An 18551-nucleotide genomic window follows, 5' to 3' on the forward strand; every position below is an offset into this window, starting at 1 on the left:
ACACCTCAGATGTCTGTGGACATCTGCACACCAAGCACATATACACTACCAGGTTCATGTACATCATTAAAAATAAATCAAAAAAGCCTGGCATGGTGACATGTGCACAGACAGGTCCTTGTGTTCCCTGACAGCTCAACCTTCGCCAATCAGTCAGTCCCAGGCCAGCAAGAGTCCTCATCTCGGTAAGATGTTCCTAAGGAATGGTGTCTGAGTTTGACCTCTGCAGCCACACATGTACACACACCATACACATCTACACGTACAACTGTGTACGTATGAGCACCTTCCCTACACACACACACACACACACACACACACACACACACACTCCATACATGGAGAAAACCAAGGGACCAAATGCCCATCAGTTCTTTTCCAGCTCATGGGCTGATGTCTTTCACCCCTGCGTTCTCTCTGCATGACCACTGCTTTAATCACACACAGGACCCTCCATCCCATCTGTGTGCAGTTGATTAATGTCCTGCTAAGGCTCCTGATAACTTTGATGTTTGACCGAATCTGTGTAGTACCACTTTAAGTTTCTCTTTTAATCATTTAAAAGCTAAATAATTACATCAGTTCTCATAAGATTTTCCAGAGATGAATTCTATGTTAGCTGCATGAGTGGCTCATTTCCTTGGAATTTTTTTTTTTTTTTTTTTTTTGAGTTACCAAATCTTAATAAGTCAACTTGGAAAGCTTTAAAAATGCCTTAGTTTTAAATTTTTTCTCTATTTGTGTTCAAATATAATTAATCTGATGGGAATATGTTGGAAAGTGATTAAAATTTTGTGAGAAGGCGTTCGTCTTTGATGTGGTGGGAAAACAGTTATTCATTATGCACATATGAACTTGTCCGTGTTTGATTAATGAATGTTACTCAATGCCAGCTTTTATGTAATTAATGATTTTGTAGCTCTTGGTTTGATTGAGTAGTAGTGTAAGACAAGGCTTAGGGAGGGAAATATTCTGGAGATTTCATGCAAGATAATTATTGATAGGAATTATGATAAAAGTCATCTGTTTATGTTTAGGAAGTCAAGAAAACTGTGTTAGCTTTAGAAGTGACTCAGGGCCTTCGAGTTGTAGGATTTCAGTCCTGTTACAAATATTACCAGCTATTAGGGTATCGGTTTTTTTGGTCTTCTTTGCTTCTTCTTCTTCTTTCTTTTCCTCCTTTAAAGGATAAATGTTTGTTTTCTGGTGGACAAGTGCAAAATTACTTAGATTATAGAAATAGTACTCTCTGTAAAAGGAGCGTGCGTGAGTAAAAAGTGCCATGGAGCTGAGTACGTGAAGGACTGAAGGGCAAGTGTTCCTGGGCTGACATCATTGCATCTTAACCAGTTTTGTTCCTGTTTGTAATGATAAACTGTACTTTACCTGATGGACTGCTAGAGAGAGCACTCGGCCATTACATTTGAATTTCTTACTACCTAGAAATGCTCCTTACCACCTAGAATATCTCCCTGCTCTCCAGGAGACTCCCCTTACCATCTAGAAGATTCTCTTGCTCTCTAGAAGACACCCACTTACCACCTAGATGAAAAACAGTTCGGTTTTGGAAATGATGGCTGTAGCCATTCTTCAAGGTGTCTCTAGATTTCTTTCCTTTGTATACTTTCAGTGGCAAACCCACATAGTACACTGGTTTCTGAGCTATGGCTCTTAAACCTGTATGTCAGCGTTTCTCTGTTGCTAATAATCAGTTTTAGATCGCCAAATTAATAATTTTTGTTCAGAACAACATGTGTAGCTGGTTAGATCAGAAAACCAGGTTGTTTGTCCTCTAGCCAGGCCATATTCTTCTGTACCTTCTGTGTCTGGAGTCTGCTCCCATGGTGATTCATTTCCTTGAAGATGTGGGTTTAGAATCCCTGTCTGCTAGCATGGCTGACCAGTGCACCTGTTCCTAGAAGCTACTGTAAGCATTTTCCTGCAACATCTCCATCTCAGCATGTGGCCTGCTCCATTCAATACAAATCTCTCTAATGCCTCAGAAATACCCTCCCCCCCATTTTTTTTTCTTTTGCTTGTAGCTGGAAATTTTTTTTTTATCATTAAATTTAGCTAAGTAATCTTATGGTCAGCAAATCAGCAGTTTGCATTGCATTACCAACATCGCCTTGGCTGTATTCTTACAGTATGCTGCAGCATACTGTGATAGTGACATCACAGGGCAGAGGTCAGCAGGACCATCTCTAAATTCTGCCTGCCACACTAGCGTGAAGTTCTGCTTCCATTCTTGATATAAATTATGATGCACAGAATAAACATTACTCCCATAACGTATCTGAATTTGAAATTTTGTAAGTTACTCATTTTCCCCAGTTGTGATGTCTGTTGACAGAATCACCTGGGAGTATGCCTATGGGAATGTCTGGTTTTCATGAACTGAGGTGGCCAGACCTACATGCATTGTGGGTGGCACCATTCCCTGGCTGGGATCCAGAACTGTGTAAGTAGACAAAGTGAGCTGAGAAGCAGCAGGCATTTATCCCTATTTCCTAACTGTCTTAGTTAGGGCTTCGATTGCTATGACAAAAACTGTGACCAAAAAGCATGTTGGGGAGGAGAGGGCGTGTTTGCCTTCCATTCTCATGCCATCGTTCTTCTATGAAGGAAGTCAGGACAGGAACTCAGGTCAGGAACCCGACGGGCAGGATCCTGGTGCAGAGGCCATGAAGGAGTGCTGCTTACTGACTTGCTCACCATGGCTTGCTTAGCCTTATATGGCACCAAGAGCCGCCAGCCCGGGAATGGGATTACTCACAGTAGGCTGTGCTGCCCCTGCCCCCAGCAATCACTAATTTAAAAAATGTTCTGCAGGCTTGGTCCCCTGTTAGGTTACATTGGTCAGGGTCTTGTATGACAGTAACAGGAAAAGAAACCAACGCGCCATTGTGTAGAACATTGAGGTCTCCTTGTTTTACCCTGCCATTTACCTTCTCTAAGTATAGCTGGGATGCTTACCTTTTCCTGTCTTGCTACGCGGTCTTCGACATACACAAGCCCTTCTCTTAGGATACTGGAAACTGACTTTGTCAGTCATGCTCGAAATACCTTGTGTTTGTTGGTGGTACTATTCCTGTTAAGTTGAATTGTAGCTTTGTTAGTTTATATGTTACCAGGATCTTGCTTCTTCCCCTCCACCCCCTCCCAATCCCCATGGCTCCTTAGTGTTTGTGGTCTCCGTGAAAGGATTCAGATGAGACAGACACACAGGATGTAGAATGGAGGACAGGTGGAGCTGGTGGCATATAGCACTCTCCGTGGTGACAAGGCAGTGCCCAGAGGTGATTGTGCTGACCTACATGCTTAGGGAGGTTTCCTGAAGTTTGCTAGGGTTTCTTGAACAGATGACTTTCTTGGGAGCCTTTTCCTGTTTAGCTATTTGACAAGGCCCATTTGGATTAACTCTAAAGGGAGAGGATATCTTATGTGTCTTTTTTTTTTTTTTTTTTTAGTAGAAAGTTTTCTGCTAGACAGTAATGTTATAATCTCCATCATACTTCAAAAACATTATGCCTCTTCACAGAGTCAGACGTAGCTAAGATCCTATTCTACTCTCTAAAAATTGTGTGACAGAGCAGATTAGAAATTAAAAAGGAAAAAAAAAAACACCCCAAAAAACTAATTTGTAAATATAGCCAAGGCCTACCTCCTAGCAGTTCATGGAAGCTAAGGACCTAGGGTGGAGAAAAGGTGTGACTTGGAGTTAGGCCCTGAGTACTTGGGAAGTCCTGCATTTCTCAGCAGTTTGGGATTTGAATGTCTGGGAAGAATTCTATTACAGATTGTGTGAACCTGATCAGGTGCCGGCCTGGCCTCTAGCTGGACATAGCACTTGGCTGGCAAACTAGCACCCTGACTATAGTTCACAGTACTGGAAAACTAAATAATAAACAAATAATGCCAGTTTAAAAGAGCGAGACTCTCAGTGGGAAATGTATGTTAATAAATTTAGGTTCAAGTGGGGCCTAGTGGTGCAGCCTTTGATTCTAGTACTCAAGAGGCAGAGGCTTGTGGATAGCTTTGAGTTTGGGACCAGTCTGGTGTATATAGTTCTAGGACAACCAGGGCTATGTTGTCAGACCTTGTTTTAACCCCCCCAAAATTAAATTCTAAATAACTAAACTTAGAAGAACTCCATGTGGTATGCCTGCAGGTGCACACATTTACTAGTGCACATGCAGGTGCACACATTTACTAGTGCACTTGCAGGTGCACACATTTACTAGTGCACATGCAAGTGCACACATTTACTAGTGCACATGCAGGTACACACATTTACTAGTGCACATGCAGGTGCACACATTTACTAGTGCACATGGAGAAGTCACAGGACAACCCCTGGCATCACACAGTCCTCACCTTTCAGCCTTGTCTGAGACAAGAGTCTGTTGTTCTGCTTGCACTGCATAGCCAGGCGCAGGAGCTTCGAGGTAGTTCCTTGTCTGCTTCCCGTCCTAGCACTGGAATTACAGATGTAGTCTACCATGCCTGGCATTATGTGGTATCTAGGAGTTGAAGATGAGGTCCTCACACACGTGTGGAAAGCCCTTTACTCTCCGAGCCACATTCTCAGCCCCCTGATTAAACTTTTTATGTATTTCACTTAGACTTGGGTTAGAAAATAATAAGAAAAAAATAATAAATAAAATTGTCATATATGATGCTGTCCAGTGAGTTTTAGTCTCTGAAAGAAAGCCATAAATGTGTATCTGGTTTTGGAAAGATCATTTTAAATCATAGTCTTAAGAATTCTTAGTGGTTTGATGTGTTTATAAATGACCTGCTTTCAAGTTGGATGAAACATTAATTAGAATAAAAATAATTAGATTCACTTACAAATAACACTTAGTATTATTTCTGTCAAGGGAGACGTTCTCTTTTGCTCTTCTGAATTGCTGATCAACAAATTTGTATCCTGAAAATGCTAGTGATTCAAACGTGAGCCTTCAAAAGGCTGTATGTGAAGGCCAGGCCGTGTGCTGACCCTCCTCTTATCTGAGCGAATAGCTCGTCCTTGTAGCTCTGAAGGCTGCACATGTGGACTAAGGAACAGCAGATGGTTGTGAAGATTTATGGCCGTCAGCAAGTGGCCAGAAGTCATCGTGCCTTGGGGCCCTTCAAGCTGCTGGCCACATGTGGTTAGTGTGTTGATGGTCCCATGTAGGCAGCTAGCTCACTCTTCCCTCCCTGATGTCCCAACCCTTTCCCTTTGTTTTTAAGAGCTAGCATTTTGTCTGCTCTCGATTATAAAGAATCTGTAATCCTGTGGCTTTGAAAGGGGAAAAAAGGCAAACATACTGGAGCTTCTTTTTTTTTCCAGGTTGCCATGGAGGGTTCGCTTACTGGTGTTCTAAAATCACCCAAATCAAACTGCTCTGTAGTGAGAGGGAAGAGCCTTTTCTGTTTCTAGAAGATTCCCGATTACTCATAGGTAAAGTTCAGAGCTAACATTAGATCATCCTAGGAATTTCCCAGATCCTACTTTATGGAATTATTTCTATAAAACCATAGTATTGTGAAACTCTGGTTTAATTATAGACAGTGACTCTTGGGTCAAGCTCCTGAACCTGGTCTCTGATAAAAAACAAAATCCTTATGTAACAAAGATAGACACGCTGGGATGAGGCCAGGGCAGTGTGCACTGTCTGTAGCCAGGCTGGAGAGCCGCCACTGTAGAAGCAGAAACTCCCAGCTCACAAGTTGAAGAGATGTCTGTGGCCTGCAGGGCAGACGCTGTGAAGTGGGTTCAGGAAGAGGTGCCCAGGCACCTTGACTTAGAAATGCAATTTTAGAAGGAATGCAGGCAAGTCTGGACTTCGGACAGTTTGGTATTCTGGAAGGAGGCAAGGACTTTAATTGGTCTGGCTTTTCCCTTCAGTCACAAAGTCAGGCGGTCTTCCAGGAGCAGCTTGTCCACTTATTTATAACCACCAAGAACCAGCAGCTCTTGTGCTTAACTTAGGCTGTCATTCCTAGAAGTAAAACTACAGTCTCACATGGGCAGAGGCTCTGTTTCCTCAGGGGAGCTTCTTTAGGGAGCTGTACTTAATGCTCTGAGGGAATGGACACTCAGATACCCACCAGTTTCCCTTCAGGTCATGGTGAGCTGGCTTCGATTTCATCCATATTCTCTGGCCTGAAGGTGACACAGTTGATTGTGCTGACAGATGCATTCCGCATGGGTATCATGGCCCTCAGAAAGCAGCTTGACCCCTCTTTGAGGGGGTGGAGACCATCGTTTTTTAACTCCCAATGCTGCCCTGTCTTGAGCTTCACCACATCCTCCTTGGAAGAGCTTTGTCCTAAAGCTTCTGCTGCATTCTCTCCTCTGTCTCTTATGTTCCTGGCTGTGTTCCCTTCCTTCCTTTCTTCCTTCCTTCCTTCCTTCCTTCCTTCCTTCCTTCCTTCCTTCCTTCCTTCCCTCCCTCCCCCTCCCTCCCTCCCTCCTTCCTCCTTCCTCCTTCCTTCCTTCCCTCCCCCCTCCCTCCCTCCCCCCTTCCTCCCTCCCTCCTTCCTCCTTCCTCCTTCCTTCCTTCCTTCCTTCCTTATTCCTTCCTTTCTTCTTCCTTCCTTCCTTCTTCCTTCCTTTCTTTTTTCTTTTGCTTTCTTTCTTTTTAGCTTATCCAGCAGGTTCATATATTAAAATTTAAATCCACAAACCCTCTACACAATAAGCTTACATCCAATGGACAAGGATACAAACTTCCGTTTTATATGAGATAAAAGACCTATAGAAACGCTTAAAAATATTCATATCTACCTATCACCAATTAAGACCACCTGGATCTAGATCCTCCTTCTCCAGCTCCATCTTGATTCCTCCTGGAATCTCCCTTTCTCTCTTCCTCTTTCATTTTCCTAAATTTTTATCCCCCACCTCTTCACTGTCCAATCATGTATCACCTTAACATCAATTCACATATCACCTTTTCTCTTTACTTTAAAAAATAAAAAAATTACCTTTAAATGTAAGCTGTGTACAACTCTTACCACTTGAAAATATTCTAAATGACTATGTTTTCTCAAAGTTAATTAGCTTGAATAGGCTATAAAACTAAATTAGTCTTCACCTCCATCAGAAATCTGAGTGGCCAAATTTCTAAAAACATAGGAAGCGTAAACATGGTTTCCAGAGCAGAGAGAGGTTGTAGAGATAAATCTCCACTAGCAGTACCCTGTTAGCAACATGTGAGAGTAAGTCTTTGGCCTTCTTTCTGGCCCAGGATCACTGACAGACTTTGAAATGCAGAAATCTTGAAGGGCTAATAATTTTGGCTTTGCAAAGATTATCAGTTGACTATTCTGCATAATGTGCCCCATTCTGGACAGTATTAGTCTGAAGATGAAATGGGCCGATTCTGCCCAGTGGCTGCCTAGCCACAAAGTATACCTCACCTGGAGGTAGAGATATTCAGTTTCTTCATTAAATCCACCAAAGGGTTCTCCTCCTTTCTGTTTTCCTGACATTTCTCTCCTTCTGCCTGGATACTTGTTCAGAATCCTGCCTTCTGTTGGAACAGATCACACCTTTGCCCTGTGTGGGCCATTTCTGTGATTTGTCTCTTTCCTTTGTCATCACATATCATTTCTTTTACTGAAGAAATTTGTAAGTTCTGATTTGCGAATGTGGGTTGTGGCCGTTGCTTTGCCCTGGGTTCCTCATGGCTTTCGAATTTTAAGTCCCTGTCTATGCTTGTCATTTTGGTTTTTCCCCATTCTCTGGCAAGTGCTTGTCCTTAGCACCGAGTATTCCTTTTTTTGAAGCCTTATTTTCTCAAATTCACTTTTCATTTTAGTATTAGTATGTTGACAATATTTTTCCATTTACATGAGAAAGGGGGAGATAAACTTTCTGTATATTAGCCACAGTATCGATAGAGGCCAATATTTTAAGGTCAAGTTGCTATGTGTATGAGTGTTTTACCTACATGTACATCTGTATACCACATGTCTGTTGCCCACAGAGGCCAGAGGAGGGTGCCAAACTCCCTGGAGCTGGTGATTCACAGTCGTGAGCCTGAATGTGGGTGCTGGGAATTGAATCTGTGTTCTCTGAAAGGGCAGTCAGTACTCTTAACCACTGAGCCATCTCACTAGCCCCCTAGTTTATTTTTCTTATAAGTCATTGAACACAAAGAACTGGGAGGTGAACCCCACATTTAAGTGACTAAAATGTTTACTTTTGAGGCATTTGGCTAATGCTTCTGCTTCACAAGACATTCTTACTCATTTTCTATAATCATTTAAAAAGTCCTCTACCTAAGAAGGGGAGAGATCTTAAAATATTGGGTTCAATGTGTGCATGTGCACGTCTCTATCTGTGTAGTAGTGCAGGAGAGGTGGAAGAGCACCCAGGCATGGCAAGTTCAGGGGGAGGCAGAGCCCTCTGGTAATGGTTAGAGATGGAACTGTGAAGCATCAACACCAGTCTTTCTGCATTGCTTAAGTGGGTCAGAGTACTTCTATCCAGACCCAAACCCAGACATGCTCCAGAGGGGAGTGGGCCACTCAGGGTCACTGCATGGAGCTGGGTTGTCTCCGTGATCTAACAGTAGGCAGAAGTAGATGTAGGACTGAGGGGTCATGTGGTCTTAGGAAAAGACAGTTGGGGTAAGGAGATGTGTAGTCCTTCCAGATGGCATCGGTGCTTAGAGGCTGATAGTGAGAACTCTGGCCAAGACCCCTGTTCCCGTGAGCAGTCTGGACATTGAACACACACACCAGGACAGCAGAAACTGCATGTACAGTGTGATCACCAAGAAGGTTCATCTTTCTTGTGTGGAGACTGTTTCCTGTAAAGGACCGACTTAGAGCCTGCATTATCATTTCACGAGAATTGCCTCCTTTCTATCTCTGCATTTTGACAGAATTCTAGTATCTGTCTGAATTTGGGCCACTGTAACAAATTGCCCTGGTCTGAGTGGCTTAAATGGCAGTTATTCCTCATGGATGTCAGGGCTGGGAAGGAAGTCCAGGATCACAGCGCAGAAGACTGGGGTCTGCGGGACTTGAGCTGTCTGCAGGCAGACACAGCTAAGGTCCAAAGCCAAGTTTTCAGAAGGCCATGGGAGATCCTGCGTCTCTTTGTTGAGAAATGGGTTACTCTGGTCATAGGATCTTGCTTTCATGACCTCATCTAACTCCTGTCATCACCTAAAAGACCCAACCCTACGTCTCTCTCGTTGGGAATCAGGCCTTCAGTGTGAACTTGGGGACCACAAACCTTCAGTCTCTAGAAATACTGTTCACAATGTGTAATATCCTGATGATTTTACTTACATTTTAGTTACATCTTAAATATTTTATTCAATGCCTACGGTAATATTCTAATCGGGGCAGGTACTAGATTATTTAGGAGGTGGAAATGGAAGGGACCTGGACCTTTTTCTGTGTCTACTCAGCTTTCTAAGTGGGTTTGGTGTTTGAAGGAAGCAGGTGAATTATAGGCAAGCTGCATGTGCTGGAACTGTAGATGCTCTGTGCTTACGGCCAAAAGGCTTTCATGTGGTTTTATTTGTTGAAAGATCAGGATGCTGTTGTCCCTTTGGTACCCCATCTAAAGGGACAGTGTTGGTTGTTACTGTGTGTGTTGCATCGTGCCCCAGAGGCATTTAGAGTTTCAGATTAAAGCTTTCTAAAATGTTACATCTACACTAGGCAGATTCGACCCTGTGTCTTTTAAGGATAACTAGTAAGGAATCCAGGACTAGGCTCACTGGTTGAGGGCGCTGGCTGCTCTTGCAGAGGGCCTGAGTTCAATTCCCAGCAGCCACATCAGCCGATGTGGCTTCGATTCTAGGGGATGCGGTGTTGTCTTCTGGCCTCTGCAGGCCCAGCATGTATGTGGTGCGTGTAGATGTACTCAGGTACTCACTCGCACACTTACACACACAAATCTTAAAAGAGATGCTAATTCTCACTTAGCATTTCTCTGGGACTAGGGGAGAGATGAGTGAGACAGATAGGTGTGACCAGGAAAGGACAGAGGTTCCCGGAGGGTTTGGGAGCTGCACTGTGATCTTGCTGTGGCAATTCCTGGAACCAGAGCAGGTGGTCATCTGGAGCTGAATCGTCACTCAGAGATAAGAAGAGAGAGAGGACCAGGAGACCTGAGAGTGCGGGCCGCACCTTTCTGTCCATTACCTCTCTGTATTAAATAGTATGCCGCCCTAGGCAGGATGTCCCTGTTGGGGAGGATGAGGTACAGAGCACATGGAATCTTGCTGTGTTCTATTTTTATAATTTTTCTAAAACATTAATTGATCTCAATAACAATTTCAGTTTTGTTTGTTTTGAAGAACTGTGCAGTGGTTTAGCTCAGTGGTTTAAATCAGACAGAAGAGCAATGTCTTTTCTCATTGGTCTAGTGACCTAACATAAACTGAAGAAACAAATTCCCCTTAAATTTCACCATAACTTTGTAAACCAATGAAGTTACTGACTGGCCTTTTTCTCTTTCAGCCACCAAGACTTTGAATTTATTTCAGGAACAAGGATGCGCAAACTGGCCCGTGAAGGCCAGAAACCTCCAGAGGGCTTCATGGCCCCCAAGGCCTGGACTGTGCTGGTGGAGTACTACAAGTCCTTAGAGAAAGCCTAATCTGCTGAGCTGGGCACTCTGCCAGGGACGCATGGCTCAGTCACAGAGGGACCATGCAGTCAGGGACAGCACTTCTCCGTGGTTGTCTGTCTGGGCACACTTCCTGAAACCAGGCTCTTTCCCTCCATGTCTATCAGTTTTGGTCTGCCTTTGAGTTCTGTCTTGACCTACTGTAGCCCCCACCCTGGTTCTAATGTATCTTTTCCACTTACTGTTAATATTCTTATAATACGGTTTTAAAAATCTCGCCTTTTCTATTGTATTTATGCCTCTGTCTTATGGTTTTCCAGGCTGATTTATTAGTTGTAATCAGTAAGACACACACCATCTAGCTTTACATTTTTTTTAATAAAGGGGGGGAAATCACTAAACCATAAAGTTGGCTAGACCTTGTTTGGGGGATTTTACAAATTTTACAAACTATCTGTTGCAATTAGGTCTTTTATTTTACATTAAAAAATGTAAACTGCTCCCTCTCTCCCTTGCAACCCCACACGCTGAGGTATTCTTGCAATCTGTGTTAAGTACTGATGAATGCTTTGATTCAATAAAATTAATTTTTGGGTTATTTATGTTTTGTGTGCCTATTCCCCTTCATTGTGAAAACTTTTCAGTGTGAAAAATTCCTGGCAGAGGTGGAATATGAAAGCATCTTTAATCTGGGTCTGGTACCCAGCTCCAAATGCCTTGCTGTTTGCTCAAGTTCTGTATAGCAGGAACCGGTGCTCTGGAATTACAAGTAGGAAAATTAAAAGAGAATTCTCCGTCTATCTGGAATCTCATGGTTTGCAACATACCTCTTCAGTATTCTTAACACCAAGATTAAGATGGTAATGGAACGCCACTGCTTTGAAAGCTGAAGCCACCACGTAAGTCATAGCTGCTTGAAGTCAAGAAGGCTTGCTCCTGCTTTATGCTGTTCCATCCCCATGGGCAGATGTGTGCTTTGATCATTCAGGTTGTGGTTGTGAGGCAGACTAGGACAGGGAAACTGCTGGGACATGAGAAGAGGAACACTTCACCAGAGATCTGACTGAAGCCTCTTGCCAGCAAGAGAAGCAAGGATCCCAGCGCACGGGGAACTGCTGAAGCCCCTCCCCTTCTTGCCTCAGACCTACAGTTTTCTAGGAGTTTTACCAGGAAACTGGTTTATAGGGAAAGGACTTGTACCAGAACCTATGCACAAACCTACTGGCTTTTGGCCTTACCTTATAAGATTATAACACTGTCAAAGACACCCTCAGAACCACCCTTTAATCTTACTTCTCAAAGGAAAAAGAAAATGAGGGGGGATTCAGTAGCCTTTTGAGGTGTATTTTGACAGCTACCAAAATGACCTATCTGGCTTGTGGTGAGCTAATTAACAGTGGCTGTTCCTTGTGGAGCCCATGCTTACACTTTGGTACATCCTGACCTCCCTTAGAGAAGTTCATACTCATGCATCCATCTCTGCCATTTTGTGTGTCTATGACTGTGAGAGGTTACAGAGGGAAACAGCATTAAGAATAATGTTCACATCCAGGCATGATGCCACGCACCTGTATGCGTGTTCCAGATATTCAGGAGGCTGAGGCAGGTTTGTAAGAGCAACAGAAGAACTTAAAATCAAAGCAAGACCTTGCCTCCGAGAATGTCACACACTGACTCTGAAGTATTCAGAGAGTACGGAGAAGCTTCTGTGTTACCTGATGGGTCAGTGGGGCAAAGCTGGTCCTACAGCCCACTTACATGTAATGAAGGGTCAGAAAAGACTTCTTCCACCCCAGGAAGGTTGGTGGAGCTTCCAGACTTCAAAATAATGCTGCCAAAACCCTTTTAAAGGTTAAAATTTAGGAAAAAAAGATTTTAAAATGCCATCTATAAAACAGCATTGGAGTTAGACCTTAGGTCTTAGAAGCAGGAGGATTGAATTTGAGGCCAACTTGGACAAGTTCCAGTTTGGGGTTGCCCGGAGACCATTCCTTCAGGAAAAACCAAACCAAACAAAAACCAACAGAAACAAAAGTGAGGAAGAGGAGGAGGAGGAAGAGGCAGAGCAGAAGAAGAAAGGGGAAGAGGAAGAAAAGTCTCAGCAAATCATTGATCTTACTTAGGGATGGCAGGGTTACAGTCTGGTATAGGATCTCGTGGTGGGTTATGTGTAAATTCTGGAGTTTTCTATGTAAATGGGTAAGATGATGTAAATTGTTTCAAAATAACTGTTTTTGGTGATGGATACAGTCCAAAGTCAAAGGGCAGTTACTAGACAAACATCTTTGTAGGAGCAGTTCTGTGCCAGGTTGTGGTTTGGCAGACTCTCTTCATGAGCATGTTTGATATCAGGCAAATACGTGTGAGGACCACCCTCACAATCCCACTTCATAGTTTATCAAGTCTGTTTTCTTAGGGCTTAGTAAATCAGTCCATTTTGATTCCAATAGTCCTCACACTTCCCTTTCCATTTGTGACCAAAAATTCTTACAGAATTAAGATGCGGCAGAAACAAGGCTAACAGATGAGTCATCATCTAAAAAGTCACCGTGTAATTTATTAGGTAGCTGTCCTGGGCCCCTGCCCACTACAAAGATAATGTGGTGGAACCATGACTCCAGACCCCCTTCCCTAGGGCTTTGCCACCTACTTGTGTGCTTGAGAAAAGCACAGAAGAAATAAAAGCAACCAGTAACTTCCACCAGCTCATCGGTTGGCACGTGTTTTCAAAGCTGATAAATGTGGAAATTTTATTCTTCCCCTTCCTAGTTTATAAAAAAAGCGACCAACCAGGTCTTTAAAACATCCAGCTCTTCTGGGGAATGTCTCCTGCCAAGTGGTTTCAGAAATCTAAGTGCCTTTTAATCTATTCATCAACTGGAGACGGGAATGGAAAAATAAAAAAAAAAATGTATTTAAAGGAAGAAGGAAAAGAAAGTGTGATGGTCTTGGCAGAAGCAAGAGCATCTTAAATCTGTCCGTTCTCCTTCCATGGTGATAATCAAGACCACATATTTCAGTTTCGTTTCCATCCAAGAGCGGGCAAATCTTACCTATCTCGTGGAAGTCAGCCTTCAGATACTTAATCAGGAAAAATCTGGAGGTTGTGCTTTGGCAGATGGCCTGTCTTTACGAGCACCTAAGAATCCACACGGTAAGGAGGTGTTTGTCCCCTGGGCCTCTTACATGTCCAGTGTCCTTCTAAGCCTCCAGGTCTGTTTGCTCTTATTGCTGCTAGATGCCATTTCTGATTCCACGTGGTCCTGTTCCAAATGTAAATAATCTTTGTCTTGCAAAAACTGCCCTGCCCATCCAGCTCTTAGTGTTTCCATGAACTGAAGTGAAATCTAACTTCTCTAAACCTACATATTTGTGGACTGTAGTTCTCTTCCAGTTCTGCCTCTCCAGATTCCCAAGGAAAACGGCAGCAGGGTTTAGGACCCAGCCCTGATAAGCAACTGGAGTTTGAATGTGGCCTTCTAAGTCATACATGGAGTCCTGGAGACCAGACTAGGCATATGCCTTTCTGAGCTGGATCCCCATCCTTTTCATGCCTGTCAAGGGAAGGGCGACAGAGCACTTGTTTCTCAAGAATGTTTGTTTTGTTCATATAAAAGAAGTCCTAGGAAGGCTTCCCTCTGCGTTTATTGGTTGTCATGAGAGATTCAAAATGGTCTCTATGACAGCGCTGTGTGTTGGGGTGGCATATTCTTGTTCTCCACACTGAAAACACTGACTTAGTCTAATGTGGCCCAATACAACTGCACTCCTTTTGAAAGTAAACAACTTGAAGTAGGAGCTGGAGAGAGCCTTGGCCATTAGATTGACTGATAGATACACTGAAATGGAGCAGTTAGGAAACTATAAAATAGAACACAACTTCAGTACAGGAAGGAAAAACCAAAATGGGCCAGCAAAAATAGTTCTCTAGATGGTGGTTCTCAACCATCCTAATGCTGTGCCCCCTTAATATTGTTCCTCATGCTATTGTGACCCCCATCCATAAAATCATTTCAATGCTACTTTATAACTGCAATTCTGCTACTTTTATGAATTGTAATGCAGTAGTTCTGGCCCTTGACAGGAAGTCTGTTGACTTCTCTTTGGGCCCAAGAATTACATCTATAGCACGGGACCTCCAAGTCAAAGTCTCTTACCCCCATAAAAGAAAGGGCAGACCTGAAGAACAGAGCAATCCACAGTTTTTACTTTGCAGACATCACCTTTCCGTTCCTTTCTCCAACTTACAGAGGAGCTGCGTGCAGAGTGGAGGGAGATGGCAAAGGAGAAGAGATCAAAACCTTTCTACAGGTTTCTCCCCCGCACCACATGTCTTAGTCAGGGTTTCTATTCCTACACAAACATCATGACCAAGAAGCAAGTTGGAGAGGAGAGGGTTTATTCATTGTACACTTCCATGTGCTGTTCATCACCAAAGAAGTTCAGGACTGGAACTCAAACAGGTCAGGAAGCAGGAGCTGATGCAGAGGCCAAGGAGGAATGTTACTTACTGGTTTGCTTCCCCTGGCTTGCTCAGCCTACTTTCTTATAGAACCCAGGTCTACCAGCCCAGGGATGGCACCACCCACAATGGGCTGGGCCCCTCCCCCCTGTTGAGAAAATGCCTTACAGCTGGATCTCATGGAGGCATTTCCTCAACTGAAGCTCCTTTCTCTGTGATAACTCCAGCTTGTGTCAAGTTGACACAAAACCAGCCAGTACACCATGCAATTTCTGTGACAAGAACTGAAACTTTGTAAGGATGTAGCTTTAAAACATAGCACGAGGAATTAAAAAAATATAAATTTTAGTAGATAGTGATCCTAGTAGGAGTTTTTTTTTTTTTTTTTTTTTTTTTTTTTTGTTCTACATTTATAATGCCTGTTTAGAAAACTATTGACTTGTGAGTTAATGACCTTCAGTAGCACCGACTGTGGGAGATGACAGGTTGCCATGCCTGGGAACAAGCTGAGAACATTCACTTCTGGATTTCATGACTTCCACATTTGCATTTGAATCCGGTGTGCTATGTTAACATTTCCCTTACATCTAGTTCCTTTTAAAACACAAGGACAGTGTGAACCCAGATGCTAATCTCTCAGGAAAATTACAAGATACTGTCTACGAGGTATATTGTGGGTGGGAGAGGATCACAGTATTTTTGACTTTGGAAGGGACATTGTTTGCTTTACTGATATATCTATGGATTAAAAGTATTATGCTCAACGTTTACATAATTTTCTTCTCCTACTGACAGAAATAACCAAAAGAAAACAAAGAACTTTGGTAAAGAACATAAAGACAGATGTGGAAACTCAATTTAAATTCCTTTTTATTTGCCGTGTATATTTGTCTCCCTATATTCTTTGCACTATGTTCATTCAGTGCCCTCAAAGGCCAGAGGAAGAAAGTGAATTCCCTGGAATTGGAATCAGAGATAGTCGTGAGTCCCTGTGGTCCTGAGAGCCAAACCCTAGACTTCTCAAGAGCAGAAAGTGCTCATAACAACTTATCTTTCTAGCTCCCAAAACCTCAATTTTGAATGATGAAGATTACATTAAAATACTTAAAAAAATTTTTTTTTGGAAAATAGTTCAGAGTAATCATTCCTACTATGGTACATCTGAAGGACATCCAGAGATAATATGGTCAATCCAGGAACGTTTGTTTACAGTAGAGTTTGGGCACTGTGTTACACTTTGAAACAAGAGCCAAGCAGATGCATTCAGAGTCTGATGGGGCCCCAACTTGAAATGTCTTCCAAGGTGCTGATGTCACAACTCATTGGCTGAAACAAGGCACAGGCCACCCCAGAATCAAGGGAAGAGAAAATGGTCTCTCTGTTGATGGCAGGAGCCAAACAGCCACATAAAAGTCGTTCATACTGCAGAGGCAAGGAGGGAGGGAACTTGTGCTGTTCTCATTTAGGCTAGAACCCCACAAGCCAATAGGCCTGAGGAAGATCCCTTGTTCCTTCAGTTCCTGGAATTCTACCCCAGCACTTCACCTTCCCATGGTCCAGGGGCCCACTGTCTTCAGCTTTATAGAAACAGAATGGTACATGCTGCAGACCGAGCCTCTGGTACCATGGTTTTCCTCCACCCTTTCTCGAACTAAAGAACTGACAAATAGCACCTCAGAGATGCAATTTTCATCTTTTCAAGTCAAGGAAAATCCCCTTGAACACTCTCAAGCTCCTGTCCTCTTCTGTGGGAACAAGTGGCTGCTGGTCATAAACCAGAACTCACTGAATCTCTCCAAGGTGGAGGTGGAGCTGTCCAACCTGCAGGACCACCAGCTCACTTATGGGTGGCTCCAGGTACTACTTGATCAGTACTCAGCTTAAATGACTGTCTTCTCCTTTATGCAGGCTGTGCCTTTCTCTCTCTCTCTCTCTCTCTCTCTCTCTCTCTCTCTCTCTCTCTCTCTCTCTCTCTCTTTCTCTCTTTCTTTCTTTTTTCTATCTCTCCTAAGGACACCCTCTGTTGGATTTAAAGACTCATTTGGAAGATTTAATAATGCTGCTGCTGCTGATGATAATGACTTGTTTTGGAAACATAAGATGATCTTATTGTAAGATATTGACTATAATTATATCTATAGAAACTATATTTTCTGCCCAAACAGGTCACATTCTTAGGTTCTGAGGAAGAGACTCCAGTCAATGAACTATAGGATATTAAAAGGATTAGCATCTTTCCATAGAAAGGCCTAAATGTGAAGAGTCACAAGTGGATAATGATGGGTTGTGTTGGGAATTCTGGGAGAGTCCTTAACATGCCTTGAGACTCAATACTTCAAAGGTCATGGATTGTTCTTTGCTAGAGTTTAAAAATGGCTCACCTTCCTGTCTTGCTTGCAGTCCTTGAACAGCGCAGCAAAGTGAATTTTCTTCTTCTGTGATCAGGATAAAGACTGCTAATGTACCCATCTCCACCCTAGGGAATTGACAGAGAAACTGCTTATTTCCTGAATTTAGCAACCCGTCTTTCTGCTCTGCTTTTTACTCCATGGGTCTTTCTGGGAATTTGTCCAGTGGTGCAGTGTAAGGTCCTGGGTCCAAGACTTCCTGAGAACAGAAAAGAAACAAAACCAAGAAACCCCCCCCCCCCCAGGTCTTGGCTCCTCTACTGGCTGTAGAGGACACATGAGAAAGGGAATGCTCATTTGGGGACTTATGAGACTGGAGAGCCACTGACGACACTTCCCACATGTTTCCTCATCCATTGTCAGACACACGACACCAACCTAACTCCAGGGAAGGCTAGGAAACAGTTTTCTCAGTTCTCCAGAAGATCAAGGACCAAGGACCATTCAGCCATTCTTTGTCACAACATTTAAACAGTTTCCTAACTTCTTTTGGAAAATATTTAAGATTTAGAATTCATAGAAGACATGATAAAACATGTAAATATAGAAATCAGGACAACACGAAGATCGCGGCCAGAGATATCTTATGCTTCGCCTGTGAGCTTCAAGTTTTTATTAATACCATCCGACTGAAGACTGTTTGTTAATCTGACAGCTCAGAATTCATGGTGCAAATCAGATTTTCTATGCTTGGGCCAAACCAGGAATTGAAACTGGAATTCCTGTTCAGTCTCATCTGAGTCCTTTACTTTTGTCACTCTTTTGTGATGGCTTTCCCAAGCACAGAATCCCCAACTCTGACTGTTGAGCCAGCCATTGCCACAGTGCTTGGGTCCTCAAGACACACAGAGAGCGATCTGACAGGGATCGTCCACCAAAGTGTAGCCAAGGGACTTTGCTTTTTAGCTCATACATCGACAGTGCTCTTGACTACTAAGATGGAGTGGGTCAGAGCAGCAAGTTTACATCTGTAAGACCCTGGATTAGATGTCATAGCTCCTCGAGAAGAGGCAATGCTGAATGTCTTCTAAAGAATTGATTGTCCTGCTGATTTAATGAGGGATTTGGGGTTTGGTGAGGTTAAGAGATCTGG

General features: G+C 43.1%; 1 protein-coding gene across 1 annotated transcript in view; it reads left to right on the forward strand.

Moving 5' to 3' along the window:
* Window positions 1-11175, forward strand: part of PAPSS1 (3'-phosphoadenosine 5'-phosphosulfate synthase 1) — a 72888-nt gene extending 61713 nt beyond the window's left edge. Inside the window, exon 12 of the mRNA XM_080916435.1 lies at window positions 10480-11175. Coding sequence (XP_080772561.1) covers window positions 10480-10618 — 139 coding nt within the window. The 3' untranslated portion in view covers window positions 10619-11175. The remainder of the gene's footprint in view (window positions 1-10479) is intronic.
* The last annotated feature ends 7376 nt before the right edge of the window (window positions 11176-18551 follow it).

This window comes from Micromys minutus (assembly GCF_963924665.1).
Source record: "Micromys minutus genome assembly, chromosome: 4".
Lineage (NCBI taxonomy): Eukaryota > Metazoa > Chordata > Mammalia > Rodentia > Muridae > Micromys > Micromys minutus.